This window comes from Oncorhynchus kisutch, linkage group LG30 (genome assembly GCF_002021735.2).
Source record: "Oncorhynchus kisutch isolate 150728-3 linkage group LG30, Okis_V2, whole genome shotgun sequence".
Classification (NCBI taxonomy): domain Eukaryota; kingdom Metazoa; phylum Chordata; class Actinopteri; order Salmoniformes; family Salmonidae; genus Oncorhynchus; species Oncorhynchus kisutch.
Window position 1 is genome coordinate 7,709,157 of NC_034203.2, and position 17,134 is coordinate 7,726,290.

At 43.5% G+C, this 17,134-nt stretch overlaps 3 protein-coding genes across 3 annotated transcripts in view; 2 read left to right on the plus strand and 1 right to left on the minus strand.

Moving 5' to 3' along the window:
- The window catches only part of LOC109874631 (KN motif and ankyrin repeat domain-containing protein 1), a 42,389-nt gene extending 33,447 nt beyond the window's left edge, over positions 1-8,942 (minus strand). The window contains exon 1 of the mRNA XM_020466627.2: positions 8,859-8,942. The gene's annotated coding sequence lies outside the window, so the exon portion shown is untranslated. The remainder of the gene's footprint in view (positions 1-8,858) is intronic.
- On the plus strand, positions 3,115-6,107 carry LOC109874633 (angiopoietin-related protein 3-like). The gene is made up of 7 exons (XM_020466630.2): positions 3,115-3,827; positions 4,180-4,290; positions 4,407-4,530; positions 4,696-4,809; positions 4,884-4,979; positions 5,143-5,415; positions 5,626-6,107. Exons 1-7 carry the CDS (start codon positions 3,312-3,314, stop codon positions 5,835-5,837), a joined length of 1,446 nt encoding a protein of 481 aa, XP_020322219.1. The 5' UTR covers positions 3,115-3,311; the 3' UTR covers positions 5,838-6,107.
- LOC109874632 (phosphoglucomutase-1) lies at positions 7,732-15,997 on the plus strand. Its single transcript, XM_031810713.1, has 11 exons — positions 7,732-8,102; positions 8,876-9,038; positions 9,310-9,456; positions 12,103-12,228; positions 13,445-13,635; positions 14,105-14,259; positions 14,448-14,563; positions 14,670-14,805; positions 15,148-15,331; positions 15,426-15,560; positions 15,700-15,997. The coding sequence occupies exons 1-11, from the start codon at positions 7,845-7,847 to the stop codon at positions 15,787-15,789; spliced, it is 1,701 nt and encodes a 566-aa protein (XP_031666573.1). The 5' UTR covers positions 7,732-7,844; the 3' UTR covers positions 15,790-15,997.
- Positions 15,998-17,134: the final 1,137 nt, after the last annotated feature.

Sequence of the window (17,134 nt, forward strand, 5' to 3'; positions counted from 1 at the left end):
TCGGACTGAGCTTGTTGTCATTGCAGGCAATCTTAATGCTGTGCATTAGAGGGAAGACATCCTCCTTTCTCATGTGGTACCCTTCCTGCAGGCTCATCCTGACATGACCCTCCAGCATGACAATGCCACCAGCCATACTGCTCGTTCTGTGTGTGATTTCCTGCAAGACAGGAATGTCAGTATTATGCCTTGGCCAGTGAAGAGCCCGGATCTCAATCCCATTGAGCACATCTGGGACCTGTTGGATCGGAGGCTGAGTGCTAGGGCCATTCCCCCCCCAGAAATGTTCGGGAACTTGCAGGTGCCTTTGTGGAAGAGTGGGGTAACATCTCACAGCAAGAACTGTCAAATCTGGTGCAGTCCATGAAGAAGAGATGCACTGCAGTAGTTAATGCAGCTGTTGGCCGCACCAGATACTGACTGTTACTTTTGATTCCCCCCCCCCCCCCTTTGTTCAGGGACACATTATTCCATTTCTGTTAGTCACATGTCTGTGGAACTTGTTAAGTTTATATGTCTGTTGTTGAATCTTGATATGTTCATGCAAATATTTACACATGTAAAGTTTGCTGAAAATAAACTCAGTTGACAGTGAGAGGATGTTTCTTTTTTTGCTGAGTTTATATGTCAAGGATCAAATACATATTCACCTGTCTCTGTGTACCCTTTCCATTTTCCTCACACGTTTGCAAAGACAATAACAAATCAAATCTGTTTGTCCTCTCATATTGAATAAGCTATTTGGTATTGCCAAGATTTCAAGTCAGTCAATAGAGTCAATGTCCGTGTGATTGTGAACCTTATAGTGTCATTGCCTACTCTTAAATAAATCTCCCTGTATTGATTGTCAAGTCATCCCTAAAGCCATCATCCACTGTGAATAAGATATGCGTTGTCTCAGGGACAATGATGATGTTGTATTTGACCCTGAAAGTTTGACTATGCCATTTTGAGTTATGAGTCGCTATTCATGAGTGATGAATAAGAACCACATGGTTCCATTGCACCAGGCAAGCTTAATAAATAATCCCTATGCAGTGGTTTAAAGATGAATTTACCCATAAAATGCTTTTGGGAAACCGGGCCCTGGGCTCTTTTGCGGGACAGAAATGTTCTCCTGAGTGTTTGTTTGAGCCTGCATGGAGTGCCAGATAGGCAGGGTTTTTCACTTTTGGGACCATTCCAATGCACCAGACAAGCTCAATTTACTGTTTGAACATATAATAATAATAATATATTTAATTTGCGAGTAAAATACATGTCGGATAAAAAATGTCACGACAGGCCTGATGGCTTTGGTTTGGTTACCATGAGCCAACAAACAAGCAATATGTGTCTACTGTAGATCATCTGGTAAAACTGTTTGACTAGTTGATTGTAAAATTCCCCTGTACACTCATATAGCATGCCAATTTCCTGGCCACATACAGTTAAAGGAAAAACAACTAGTTATCAACTGTCAAACTTACTGAATCTTTAGGCCCAGTGCAGTCAAAATTCTGATGAAACTAACACTGTAACCGTGTGAATAACACTGTAAATGTGATCAGTGTTATTTCCTAATAGTTGCTGGTTGATAATACAGTCTACGCAGGACATTCTAATCAGCAGGTTTACATTGACGGGAGATTCGGCTTTCAATGGTGACATCACCATACGGTAAAATAGTTAATAAACCAATAACAAAGAGAGTTCAAAACCTCTCTGACAATAACAGCAATAACAGCTAGTTTTCAGTTTCCCCCTCCCCATTTAGACCACTCCCAGACAGTCATAGAAAAACTATTTCTCAAGCAAGAATTTATCTAAAAAGCTGTTTTTCCAATTTGGATGGAAATCTATTAAACATCAAATACATATTAGAGTTTAAAGATCAATTGGTCAAATCAGGTTTTCCTCAACGAGACAATTTTGAAGCCTAATTGAGTGTTTACAGAATGCAAGACCACAATTAGCTATGCAAAATGGCTACACTGTATAGTTGTGACGCTTTACAAATTTTGGCAAAATTCCACCCTGATTGGGGAGAGTAGCTGCTCCTGCATCACCACCCTTAGCGGAGCTGCCAACAGGTTACTGTTTCTACCTTAGGTTACTGCATCACTATGAGAATTTTTGAGTATCCTTTGGTTGGTCAGATGTTGCTTCAATAAGACCTGTTTGGTCGAAATGCGTTGCAGTAATATAATATGGCCATCTGGTCCTACTTGTATACTGTATATTTTTGTAAATAGTTCACAGCATCACACTCGTTGCCTTTTTGTATTTTTTTTGTATTCCTTTGGTTCCACAGTCAAAAGACGACAACAACCAAAAGACTGTTGGCAACCATTACTTGTAATGCCTGTCCTGTTATTTTTGCGGTGCAACTACATAGGACATCCATTTTGCATAGCCAATTGCGCTTGATTTTTTGGGGGGTTCTTACGTAGACTATTAAAAAGCATGATCTGACACACACCCAAAATTTTTTGGGAGGTGCTGACTAAGGAAGAGTAAACTGTATAAAAATAAAGTCACACACTACTCAGCTAGCACATTTTGGATCTTTGGAAGTTGTGGGAACGTTTGTTTTTAGTTTCACATTGGTTGTGGGAACAGAAGCCATATGTTTAATTACCGGAATGTTGAATGTTTTTTAATTGTTCTGAGAACAGAAGTGAAAATTACACCTGTTCTTGGAACATTTATTTTTAGGGTGCAGGGAGATTCTGAGAACGTTTTTATCTGGTTCCTTAAAAGTTTTATTAACGCTCTGAGAATGTAAATTATATTTTATTTTGAGGGTTTTGAATAACTTCCTTAAACCTTACACTGAGATGAGAACCAACAACAATTTATTTGGGAATCCATGATGATTCACCGACTGGGACACTGAAGTGGACATTTTGGTATAGCCATTTGATGGTGGCTGCTGGTACCAGGCTGGCACACCAATGTGTTTTGAACTGAACATTCCAATTGATTGCATCACACACAGCTGCCCACTCAGTTCTTTTGTTTAGAATTTCAGAATAGAACACTGACATAACTAAAATAACTGACTCCAGTCATTTCAAACAAAGCCTACAATCAAAGGGTTAAGCTCTTTTGTAAACTGGACTCGTGGATGCTGCAGCCATATTTACAGAAGCAACTGCACTTCAGTTGAGACTAAGGCAGTTAATAATCTACCTCATCCAAGGCAGCCTATATAGTTTCCCAGTACTGTGTCCTGTGGCGTCTTTTCAAGGGAAGAGGGGATTCAAGTGGCCGGCTGGCCAGCTCTACCAACAACACGAGACGGTCTAAAGACAGAAACAACCAACATCATGAAGCTAACGCTAACCTTTATGTTCGTACTTGTGGCTTCTTGGACAATGGTCCTCTGCACCAAGGAGGAGCCCATGTCCGAAGACCCTCCCCTCCTTCAGGTTCCCGCCGTCGAGGCCCGCTCCCGCTTCGCCGCTCTGGACGACGTGCGTCTCCTGGCCAATGGTCTCCTCCAGCTTGGCCACAGCCTCAGGGACTTCGTCCAAAAGACCAAGGGCCAGATCAATGACATCTTCCAGAAACTCAACATATTCGACCACTCCTTCAACCAGCTCTCTGTGCTGGCCAGTGAGATCAAGGAGGAAGAGGAGGAGTTGAAGAAGACTACAGTAGTACTCAAGGCCAACAACGAGGAGATCAAGAGCCTATCGCTGGAGATCAACTCCAAGGTGGAGAGCATACTGCAGGAGCGTAGCCAGCTTCAAAGCAAGGTGGGCGGGCTGGAGGAGAAATTGAGCGGCCTGTCTCAGGGCCTGGTGCCCGCCGAACAGCTGGCTGAGATCAGCACACTGAAGGTGAGTCACCCCAAACTGACCTTAACCCATGGGGAAATGCTGTTTTGAATTGAGCATGGGGTTAAAGCTGATTAACATTCTCAAAAAACTCACAAAATATCCATGTAGAATATTGGTATGGTAAGAAACCAAGGTAAAGTTTACGGGGAATTTTTACATGATTTTCAGACACTTCAACAAACCTCAAGAAGGTAAATGAACTAAAGTCGCCTTTGGTTCTTTTACACACAGTAGCGATTAGCCTACTCCATTTTTCTTGAAGTGTAACAGCACAATACTACCAGATAGACATATTGTACCCAATGATAAATATGTCTGGAGAAATTACCCTGTCCCATCATGTGTCCCTCAGGATGTGATCCACACCCAGGAGAGAAGCATTGCTGAGCTGCTGAAGGCTGTGAGAGAGCAGAGCGACCAGCTTGTTCAGCAGAGGAGCAAGATCAAGACTCTGGAGGAGAAGGTAGTTGCTGCTATAGTGCAACAAATGATATAGCTTGAGCCTTACAGTCTTCCAATCGTGACAGCAGGCAATTGACTACATTTTAATAGCATCACATTATCCCTTCACATTTTTAGCTCACCTTTAACCCTTCCGTGCAAGAGACCATTGAGAAACCATCTGACAACTTCCAGTCTGTCACACCGGACCTCACTGGGTATCTGACCAACACCTCTGCAAATGGCAGCTTCGACATGACAGGTAAGGTGGCTTAAAAGAGTCATGATCATTTGTTGATTTCCCTTTAGCTCATTCTTTGGCAACAGTTACCGTTTTAGAGGGGCCCTACAAAACACAATGCTTGAGGGATTGATCCATCACCCCTTAGTGCTGCTGATTGACTGTGAGTGTGGTTGTGTGCTACAGATCTCCCATCAGACTGCTGTGAGCTATTTACCAGGGGTGAGAGAGCCAGTGGAATGTACACCATCAAGCCTAACCAATCCGAGCCCTTCATGGCCTACTGTGACATGGATCAAGGTAAGACAGACAACGAGTAGTGCCAATGCTGTGTACTAATGTATATTTATTGATTAAGTATTTCCTTTCTGCAGATGGAGGGGCTACTATAATCCAGAGAAGGAAGGATGGGTCCGTGAATTTCGATCAGAATTGGGAGAAGTTTGAAAACGGATTTGGAGACTTTCAAGGTGAGGGATCAAGTTGTGTGGTGCAACGTGTATTTTCTCATGACCAGTGCACCAGACCAGACTACTCATTACTTTTATTAAAGCACTGATGCTGTCATCACCTCGTGTGCCTGTGTGTGTGTGTGTACAGCACTGAGCCTTGTTGATTTGTCTGTGTTACCAGGGGAGTTCTGGCTGGGTCTGAAGAAGGTCCACTCCCTGGCTAGTCAAGGTGACTCTTTCCTGAACATCCAACTGGAGGACTGGAAACAGGGCAAACGCTTCATCGAATACAACTTCTCTCTGGATGGACCAGAGGCCCACTATACTATCCACCTCTCACAGGCATCCGGAAATCTGCCTGATGCAATGAGCAACCATACCGGTATGAAGTTTTCCACTAAGGACCGGGACAATGACAACCTTGAAGACTCACACTGCGCTTACACCTACACAGGTACAGTAGTGGGGACTGGGGAGGATGACATTTTATGGATGCATGGTTTATCGTAAGGCTCAAGTACAGGGTTTGTTCTGAATTAAGTTATTTATTGAAAGATTTTCATATAATTTATGAAGAATATGGTTTGATGGAACATTAGTTTGAATGGAGTTTGCTGTTTTTCACACCAGCATCAAGTTGAACTAATCCTCTGGGCTTTCGCAGGTGGCTGGTGGTTCAACGCTTGTGGAGACACCAATCTGAACGGGAGATACATCCACGTGAGATCCAAGGGACGTTCAGTGTGTAGGAGAGGAATCCACTGGAAGCCCACCAGAGGGGCCTCCTACTACCTCCGATCCACCCAGATCTCCATTCGCTCCACCCCCACCACTACAGCCACCTCAACCTCCTCAGAAACAGGCAACTTCCGCTGAGAACAAACACAAGACGTATGGACAGAAATAAGACATTGACCAACCTTTGGCAAAGATACATGTGACTGACAGTCCCTGACAACAAGGCCTTAAGGAGATTTAGGAGGCCAGTTTAGTCAGGTCTCTTCTGTCGACTGCACAGTGGGACCACGTTGATTAAATAGACTCTAAGCCACTGTTTATCTTATAGCTAATCTAAAAATAACTTGCTTCTCTTCAGCATTAAAGGCTTTGGGGCACAAGGAACCAAATGAATTGTCAAACATTTTATACTCCGTTTAGCGTTCTAATTTTTGGGCTAAATTGATTGATAACATCCTCCTATTGTTACATGCATTTGTGGAATCCTATAGAGTTCTTGTTTAAACATTGGAAACTATGAATTAATGGTGGGCGGTATCCATACCTGTGATCTGCGCACAAACCTCGTAAATATGCAAAACGTACATAATTATTTAGTCAAATTTGTGTTAGACGTGCAGATCTTAAGTCTGAATATAACCAGGTATGAAGTGGTGAGGAATTGGATGGACAGCACACAGGCATCCACCTTAATGACAGAAGTTATCACCAGGATCTTAGTCACATTGACTCGCAGCACATCTGTACTGTAAATATTGTATTTTTGTTACACATTTTTACAGTTCTGGAAAATAAATCATATTTATGACACTTCTGGGTGTGGTTCTGAATAATTACCCTCGAAAGACTACAACGGTATTTCGACTATGCCGAAAGACTAGCGCAAATCATTTGATTTCTAAATAGCTAATCAGCAGAAACATGGTTATCCAGTTGAAAGATTGGAATGTCTATATGCCTATCTATGTCCACGTCTATCTATAGCCGTTAGTAGCTATACCTGTAAATATACTGTACCCTAAAACCCCTCTCTATTCAAGCCTTTACACAGTGTATTGTTACTACTCAATTAAAATGGACTTGAATGGACTTATCAAAGGTTATGGGAGGGATGGGAGTGTCATGATTGGCAGAATAAGTTTAGCCTGGGTACCAGTCTATTTAGCTAACACTCCTCTCCTTGTACTTCGTGTCTTGTTTCGCAATGACACAAAGTGCCAGGAGTGGCTCGAACAAGTTGGCCCCTTTATGTAAACACAGGGATGGCCTTCGGTGAGGGTATGACAACATGGTGAGTGTCCGACGGTTACTTCCCCTGTACACACTGTTCAGCCTTGACCTGAAAAAAATAGCCGATATCTCACCGATCTCTGATGAAATCAGACCTAGAATTGATATTTTCTTACCAAGCTAATGAGAGGACATCGTGGGGCAGCAGAGCCCTATAGCACAAGTAGTTTGTCCCCCCAAAAATGGTGCACCTGTACTTTAAATCAACTTTCAACTGGAAATATTGTTTTGTCTGACTGGAGGGTCACAAGACAAGTGGAAAGAAAGACCCCCGTAATGTTGGCGATGCAGCACTAGCAAAACAATATCCGGCATTAGCCCTATGAAGCGGCAATGCATTCTACTCTCAGAGAAGAAGTTGACCTTTCACACTGGTCTGCAACTAGTATTACCAACACATCTCAATCCTGTGCATCAGCAAGTCAATTCAAATCAAAACTGACCCCGGAATCAGTGCTCGGGGAATCTCTTACTTGGAGACAACATCCACCTCTCAAATATCATTGTCAGCATAGCTGCAGAGTACAGAGCCTAAACCACATGGCACTCCCACCTACTGCCTGGAAGGACCACACAGGGTCTGCTGCAGCCCTGACAGTGATCCCCCTGTAAATGTGCAAACTAAGGAGCGTCTTCAGTTACCATCTGTCTCTGCACACACATTAGCCTGCCTGGTTTATTTTTGGACCCATAACTACCCCCTTACCAGCCTGTGAAATACTGGGAGTGGCTAAGACTTTTCCCTCCCGTTACGCCTGTACACCCTTTTTAACTGTCAGGGGATCACATCTACACAACAGGTTACCCCTCTTTCCTTGTTTTTTGGTTGTTTTGTTTTTGTACCACATTGAAACAATGGATGATAGTCCACTGCAAGTTCTGACTCTACCCACAGCCCCTTACCCAGACCAGAGACCAGGTACTAGTGGTCTGAGAAAGAAGGTGTTTGTCTTCCAGTCCAAAAGGAACTACCTTCAGAACTTCATCCAGAGTATATATTCCTCCATCGATCTGCTAGACCGCCAGGGGTCCACAATGGTAGTTGGAGGAGACGGACGCTACTTCAATCAAACAGCCATCGAGGTCATTGTTCAGATGGCAGCTGCGAACGGGGTCAGTGTTACCTGTCACTGTAACCTGTCACTACGTGGGCGACTGTGTATCAGTGTCACCTTTTCCAAATCACTGGTTGGTGGTGTTACCTATTTGACACCACGTGGCCTATCCAGGGCATGCAAACATTAGTAACGGATTAGAGGTGTCTGAAAATATGCCCGGATGAAATTAACAAATTAACAACTGGTTGTTTTATATCTTTGAATCACACACTGTTTTAAGAAAGACTGTCTACATATGCCACGTTCATCACAGTTGTTGAATACTTAGTCGAAGTTGGTCTGGAAAACAAACTTTCTTAACTGAGGACTCACTGTCTTGAAATAGATGTGTATTTAAACTAGCTTTGTTGTTGTCCCAGTGCCAGCACTAATGTGGCCCCGAGGTGCTGGGTCATAAAATTAGAGAACCTCGGACGCTTTTGCAGATGAGGGTATTTTTAGGGGGATTAAAAGGAAGTTGCACATGATGACACCTGCACCTAATGTGTTTCCACCGCTGTCATTTCTATGGCCGTCCTAAGTATAACCACCAGCAACCATAGCTTATGGACTTCTCATGTTAAAATCCAGAAGTAAATATGGAATCAAATGAAATCTATACCGTCAACGTGAGGCTTTCAGTCATAAAACGTGTTCAACTCCAAGCGATAGTGGCTTGTTTCAAAATAACTGCTCAAATATGTAACCGCGACAGATACGCTAACCTGAAAGTCAACTTTACAACACCCCTGCCAAAACATACACAACTGACCTGTGTCATCTTGGCAGGTTGGACGGCTCGTGATTGGTCATCATGGGATCATGTCCACGCCAGCGGTTTCCTGTGTGATCAGAAAGTACAAGGCCATCGGCGGTATCGTCCTCACAGCCAGTCACAACCCTGGGGGACGCGAAGGAGACTTTGGCATCAAGTTCAACACTGCTAATGGAGGTACTGTAACTAGAGAAGAGGGGACAGGAGGAAAGGGTTAGCCAAGAGTGTTACAAAATGAAATAGAGACATTTCACACGTATCATGCTCAGTGATGCAGATATGACACAGTTGATACCATTTCAGTCTATATTAACAATTGAAAAGACTAGAGCAGCACAATTAAGATCAACACAAATGAGTGCCCTTGTGTAACACAAGACATGAAGTTGAATGTGTATTCAGAGGATACTACAGCATTAAGTCTTGCTTCTGTTTGAACCCAACCCAGGCCCAGCCCAGGATGCGGTCACCAACAGAATCTTCCAGATCAGCAGAACCATAGAGGAGTATGCCATCTGCCCAGAGATCCTGGTAGACTTGGCTACCCTGAGCAAACAGACGTTTGATCTGGAGAACAAGTTCAAACCCTTCACAGGTGAGCACAAACACATCACTCATAACCTGACATGAGAATTGTATTTATTTTTATTTAACCTTTATTTAACTAGGCAAGTCAGTTAAGAACAAATTCTTATTGACAATGGTGGCCTACCAAAAGGCAAAAGGCAAAAGGCCTCCTGCGGGGATGGGGGCTAGGATTTAAAAAAATCTAATTATAATATAGGACAGAACACACATCACAAAAAGAGAGACAACACAACACTACAAAAAGAGAGACAACACAACACTACAAAAAGAGAGACAACACAACACTACAAAAAGAGAGACAACACAACACTACAAAAAGAGAGACAACACAACACTACAAAAAGAGAGACAACACAACACTACATACAGAGAGACAACACAACACTACATACAGAGAGACAACACAACACTACATACAGAGAGACAACACAACACTACATAAAGAGAGACAACACAACACTACATACAGAGAGACAACACAACACTACATACAGAGAGACAACACAACACTACAAAAAGAGAGACCTAAGACAACAACATAGCAAGGCAGCAACACATGACAAAACAGCATGGTAGGAACACAACATGGCAGCAGCACAACATGATAGCAGCACAAAAGATGGTTCAAACAATATTGGGCACAGACAACAGCACAAAGGGAAAGGTAGAGACAACAATACATCACGCAAAACAGCCACAACTGTCAGTAAGAGTGTCCATGATTGAGTCTTTGAATGAAGAGATTGAGATAAAACTGTCCAGTTTGAGTGTTTGTTGCAGCTCGTTCCAGTCGCTAGCTGCAGCGAACTGAAAAGAGGAGCGGCCCAGGGATGTGTGTGCTTTGGGGATCTTTACAGAATGTGACTGGCAGAACGGCCGTTGCATGTGGAGGATGAGGGCTGCAGTAGATATCTCAGATAGGGGGAGGGAGGCCTAAGAGGGTTTTATAAATAAGCATCAACCAGGGGGTCTTGCGATGGGTATACAGAGATGACGAGTTTACAGAAGAGTATAGAGTGCAGTGATGTATCTTATAAGGAGCATTGGTGGCAAATCTGATGGCCGAATGGTAAAGTACAGCTAGCCTCTCAAGAGCACGCTTACCTGCCGATCTATAAATTACATCACCGTAATCTAGCATGGGTTGGATGGTCATCTGAATCAGGGTTAGTTTGGCAGCTGGGGTGAAAGAGGAGCGAATACGATAGAGGAATCCAAGTCTAGATTTAACTTTAGACTGCAGCTTTGATATGTGCTGAGAGAAGGACTGTGTACCATCTAGCCATACTCCCAAGTACTTGTATGAGGTGACTACATCAAGCTCTAAACCCTCAGAGGTAGTAATCACACCTGTGGGGAGAGGGGCATTCTTCTTGCCAAACCACATGACCTTTGTTTTGGAGGTGTTCAGAACAAGGTTAAGGACAGAGAAAGCTTGTTGGACACTAAGAAAGCATTGTTGAAGAGCATTTAACACAACATCCAGGGAGGTACCAGCTGAGTATAAGACTGTATCATCTGCATATAAATGGATGAGAGAGCTTCCTACTGCCTGAGCTATGTTGTTGATGTGAATTGGGAAGAGCGTTGGGCCTAGGATCGAGCCTTGGGGTAGGCCCTTGGTGACAGGCAGTGGCTGAGACAGCAGATGTTCCGACTTATACACTGCAGTCTTTGAGAGAGGAGGATAGCAAACCAGGCCAAAGACCCCTCAGAGACATCAATACTCCTTAGCCGAATGAAATGTGCTACCGTATCAAGAGCTTTGGCCAAGTCAAGAAAAATAACAGCACAAAATTGCTTATAATCAAGGGAAATGGTGACATCATTGAGGACCTTTAAGGTTGCAGTGACACATCCATAACTTGAGTGGAAACCAGATTACATAACAGAGAGAATACTAGAGACATCAAGAAAGCCAGTCAGTTGATTATTTACAAGTTTTTCCAACACTTTTGATAAACAGGGCAAAATAGAAATAGGCCTATAACAGTTAGGATCAGCTTGATCTCCCCCTTTAAATAAAGGACAAACCATAACTACCTTCCAAGCAATGGGTACCTCCCCAGAGAGGTTAAAAAGGTCAGACATAGGCTTGGCGATGATAGGGGCAGCAACCTTAAAGAAGAAAGGGTCTAAACCATCTGACTCATGTTTTTTTGGGGCCAAGTTTAAAAAATGTTTGAACCTTTATTTAACTAGGCAAGTCAGTTAAGAACAAATTCTTATTTTCAATGAGGGCCTAGGAACAGTGGGTTAACTGCCTGTTCAGAGGCAGAATGACAGATTTGTACCTTGTCAGCTCAGGGATTTGAACTTGCAACCTTTCAGATACTAGTCCAACGCTCTAACCACTAGGCTACCCTGCCGCCCCGGGGCCAAGTTTAAGGAGCTCAAGAGAACTGGAGAAATAAACTGGATGTTTGGTTCCTTGTTGGCTGTTTTAGAGGAGGCAATAAGAGAAAACTCACATATTAGAATTAAATCAAACTTGCACTATAAAAAACAAATGAAAACCACGACAGTCCAAGTTTGCAGTGCAAGATCAATGTGACTTTTTAACAACACTTTGCTTCTATTTTTATTCTTTGAACTGTTTCCCTACTTTGCTTACTGAGATGTACAACTGAAGAGATTCTTTGTCTTGCCACAGTGGAGATAGTGGACTCGGTAGAGTCTTATGCCAACATGCTAAGGAACATCTTTGACTTTGCTGCACTGAAGGAGCTGCTGTCTGGGGAGAATCACATCAAGATCCAGCTAGATGCCATGCATGGAGGTTAGTATTCTAGCGTGCCAGACTTCACAGCTACGGCGTCGACGTGTAGTTGGAGTATATGCAATATTCAGAGACACACTCGACTGGCTCTGCAAGATTAGGAGGTAAGAAGAAGACTGCTCTGTTCAGATGTACAGTACAGCAAAACCTATACTACAGTTATGCTGTTTCCACAAGCGCATATGTTGATATATAGCTTAGGTTTCATATAATCTCACATGGTGCCACAGTAAAGATGAGCAGAGCACGATTTGTGAGAGCAGAAGCCCAGTCGAGAATTCAGCTGTCGTATCTCACTATCTGTTACATGATCCAGTCTTTAAGGAGAGAGGGGTTACAGCTCCCCTGTGATAACACTGAAACCAAAGGCGGGACCCCCCTTTGCACAGGAAAGCCGATGTCCTTAGACTGCCAAATCGCAGAAGATCTTGACATGAATGGAATTTTAACAAGGTTCCACGTTCATGCCTACTCCCTCTCTCCAATAAGAAGTGAATGTCTATGTGGCTTGGAGCAATAAGCCGGTCAAACCAAGGATGTGTGCATGTTGATCTGACTTCAAAGCCTCTGAAATTGAGAGACCAAAGTTATGATGATGATGAGTAAATTGGATACTCTGGTATCTAAAATGTGGGCTAACAGTGTACTTGCCAAATGTTTTATCAGGACTGGGAAGAGGGTCAATATCATTAAATAATCCATTAAGAGAAAGGATACTCTTTCAATAAAATTTCCTTCCAATTCTCAATCACTATGGTTCCCCAAATGTCCCCATCACAGTGTCAAACAATCACTATTTAACTCTCAAATTCTTTGCCATGTCTTCGCCATAACCGCCAAAACCCACTTACAGAATTCCACACCTTGATCCTGTTTCTCTACTCTGTCAAAGACTGCGATTCCCCTAACTCTAGTCTCTTTCAACAGCCACACTATAAATCAGGCACTAGAGACTTGTCCAATTCAAATTCTCTATTTCTCTAATCCTGTCTCTTGGACCCCATGGCACTTGTCCCATTAAACTGTTTATTATTAAACGCGTGACTCTATCCCTCTTTCTGTCCCTCCCTCCCTCCCTCCCTCCCTCCCTCCCTCCCTCCCTCCCTCCCTCCCTCCCTCCCTCCCTCCCTCCCTCCCTCCCTCCCTCCCTCCCTCCCTCCCTCCCTCCCTCCCTCCCTCCCTCCTCTCTCTCTCTCTCTCTCTGTCTACTTCTCAGTGATGGGTCCCTATGTGAAGAGGATACTGTGTGAGGAGCTAGGCTCCCCTGCGAACTCTGCCATTAACTGTGTCCCCCTGCAAGACTTTGGGGGCCAGCACCCTGATCCCAACCTCACCTATGCAGCCGACCTGGTTGAGACCATGAGGGGTGGCCAGTACGATTTTGGAGCTGCCTTTGATGGTGACGGTGTGCGTGCTAAATCAAACAATAATTTGACTGTCTTTATAATAATGATCACCATTTTAAGTAATCATCTTTAATTTGTGAATTTCTCCTTTATATCGAAAAAAAAAACTTGAACCCCCCCCCCCCCCCCCCCCCCCAAGAAATATTAAAGTGCTTTAACAGCCAATGCTGACACAACAACTGAAAATCTACTGAGAAACGTTTTATTATTTTTCATCCAAGACAATTAAGGAAATGTTAAAATTAGTACCCATCAAGCATCCCAGACAGACTGAAGACTTCGATCACAACTTTAGGGTTAGATGCTTTGAATTGCATTTAGATAAATCACCATGCTGCTAAACCCTCTCTTTTTTTTATTTTTTTACTTAACCTTTATTTAACTAGGCAAGACAGTTAAGAACACATTCTTATTTACAATGACGACCTCGCTCTTGTCGCCTGACCTCTAACCTCTGTCTGGTTTTCCAGGACCGTAGCATGATTCTGGGTAAGCATGGCTTTTTCGTCAACCCCTCGGACTCGGTGGCTGTCATCGCTGCCAATGTCTTCAGCATCCCCTACTTTCAGCACACAGGGGTGAGAGGCTATGCCCGCAGCATGCCCACCAGCGCTGCACTGGACAAGTAAGGCCTCGGCCTGGCATTATCCAATGAGAAAATGAGCCATTGACCATTACTGCATTTCATCCTGTCTCAACGAACTTAAATATTGAATGTACAGATGTGTGCAGAATGATCATAAACCATAATCATGTATGATAACCAAAACAACAAAATGACTAAATCCCTCCCATTTCTCTGTATTTCGAAAGTGTGGCCAGGGCAACGAAGATTGAACTTTACGAGACCCCCACGGGATGGAAGTTCTTTGGCAACCTGATGGACGCAGGCAAGCTGTCACTGTGCGGAGAAGAGAGTTTCGGCACAGGTATCTCATCAGTGAGTCAAAATGTCAGGAACTATGTTGTAGTTACAAGAAACATGGCAAACGCTGCAAGAACCTCGAGCAATCTACACTGTTTCTATCATGTCAGGCGCTGACCATATCCGTGAGAAGGATGGACTTTGGGCCGTGCTGGCATGGCTGTCAATCCTGGCAACGAGGAAGCAGAGTGTGGAGGATATCATAAAGGACCACTGGCAGACGTTTGGCAGGAACTTCTTTACCAAGTGAGCAATGGACAGTGTGAATCACGGTACTGACCTCTGGTGGTCAAAGCATATCATTGCATACATTTGTTTCTTCTTCTGAATCTTCACAGACTTTCTCAGGGAGATGTAGTGAGGCTTGGCTACTGCTCAAGTCTGAATGAAACCGAGAGTTGTATAACACGCTGGAAAAATATAATCAAGCTGGGGGAAAAAAGACATTATGATATGAAAGCAAGTGTCAAAAAGTGGCAGTGTGATTCTCTTAGACAATGACAGAGGGGTTGGCCTCAGAAAGAGGAGACACATGAGCAACGTAGCCAAAGCTTCTCATTTCATCTTCTGCTGTGCTGCCTTGGGCAGGTATGACTATGAGGAAGTCGACCTGGATGCAGCCATTCAGATGATGGAGGATCTGGAGCTGAGGATACTGGGGAAGGCCTTTATGGGCCAGCGGTTCGCTGTGGGGGAGAAGCTCTACCAGGTGGAGAAGGCAGACAACTTTGAATACACGGATCCCGTAGACGGGCGCATCTGCAGAAACCAAGTGAGGAATGGAGGCGGCTATTTCGGGCGTGGACGCAGAATTGGACCTACATGTCACACTGGACTAATTCATCTTCATCTCTTCTCTCTTGCAGGGCCTGAGGATAATATTCACAGATGGCTCCCGGATCATCTACAGGCTCAGTGGTACAGGGAGTATGGGGGCAACAGTTCGGGTCTACATCGACAGCTATGAGAAAGACCCTGACAAGATCTTCCGAGACCCACGGGTAAGTCTAAGACCAGGCAAACGATTATTCAGAGATTAGATCTCACTTACCAAACTGTGGTGTTTCTAATAATATCATCATGGCCATGTAGCTAAGTGTATAACCTATGTGTGTGTGTGTGTGTGTGTGTGTGTGCCAGGTGATGCTGGAACCCCTGGTTACCGTAGCCCTGAAGGTTTCACAGCTTCATGAGAGGACAGGCCGCAGTGGCCCATCAGTCATCACATGATCATCCATTACCACCCCTGCCCTTCCTAATAAAAGCCTCAAACTACACTGTCTTTTCCCCATCCTACCTTCCCTGAGATTTTACCCTTCATCCAAAGCATCTTTGTGCGATTTTGTACTTTCAGATCAACTCCAACTATCACCACTCAGCTTCTTATTAATTGAGAAAGAGTGAACTGTACCAAAAATAAAACATTCTCAACTTTGTATTTAGTTGTTGGTGTCATTAGTGAAATCCCCATCGATCAGGGCTAGCCAACCTTGTTCCTGGAGAGCTGCTGTCCTGTAGATATTCACTCCAAAAACCTACAGGAGGGTATCTCTCCAGGAACAGAGAGTTGGAGAGCCCTGCCATAGATGGTATAGGTCTACATACAGTAGCATGGGAAATTCCCCAATAAATCGGTAATGAGAAGGCCTTGGTCTTTATAAATCTTGCATCATCAAAATGAAAGAAACATTCCATATCAAAACTATTTCAATACAGAAATATTGATATGCCTGTTCTGTCTTCAAAGTGAGATTTAAGATTAAGTGCTTTCTGTAATACTATCTAGAACTACCGTACTATAAATGGGTCGTTTTAGGTACACTACATCAAGTTGAGAAGTATGTAGCCTAGGCTAGGACTATTTGTTGGCTGTCTGGCTCCATCCAAAGCAGTTCTTCCCGACAAATTGGCTGACAACAGCTTCGAAACATATCAACTTGCTCCATTGTTCTCTTGGAAAGAATGTGTTCAAGTGTGCCTAGCTCCAATGCAATATTGTATCATGGAAAGCATGCATTTGTTGTAGGAAATATTGCCACAAACCGTTGACAAGTTGTGTAGCAACGAAAACATTACCTCAAAACTGCAGACAGCAGATCTAACAGTGAGTTTTTCTAACTTTTTTTACAGCTATGTTTTCTGTACCCATCATATCTTCAGATAATAGGTCATCCTACCTGTGTGTGCCTGTAAAAACGTTTTCACTGGAACAAGTGTGTATTCATGTCACCTTCAAATAACCTGTGAGCACTGAAAAGTTTTTTTTTTATGCAGGTAGAGGCAAAGCCAGTGAGTGACAACCTGCGTGAATGGGAGGCTAAAGTGGAGGGACTGAAGGACACCTTGTCGGAAGGTGTGATATGGCATGGAGTGTTCAGAGTATCCCGCAAAAAAGTATGTTGTTGATGATGATCAGCTACTGATGATGATGATTATATGGTGTCTATATAAGGTGTCTACACTTGGTGTCTATATATGGTGTCTACACTTGGTGTCTATATATGGTGTCTACACTTTATTTTAGAATCTTTCTGTTCTATAAGGTGTTACAGTTTAGTGAGGCTTATAGCTCTGT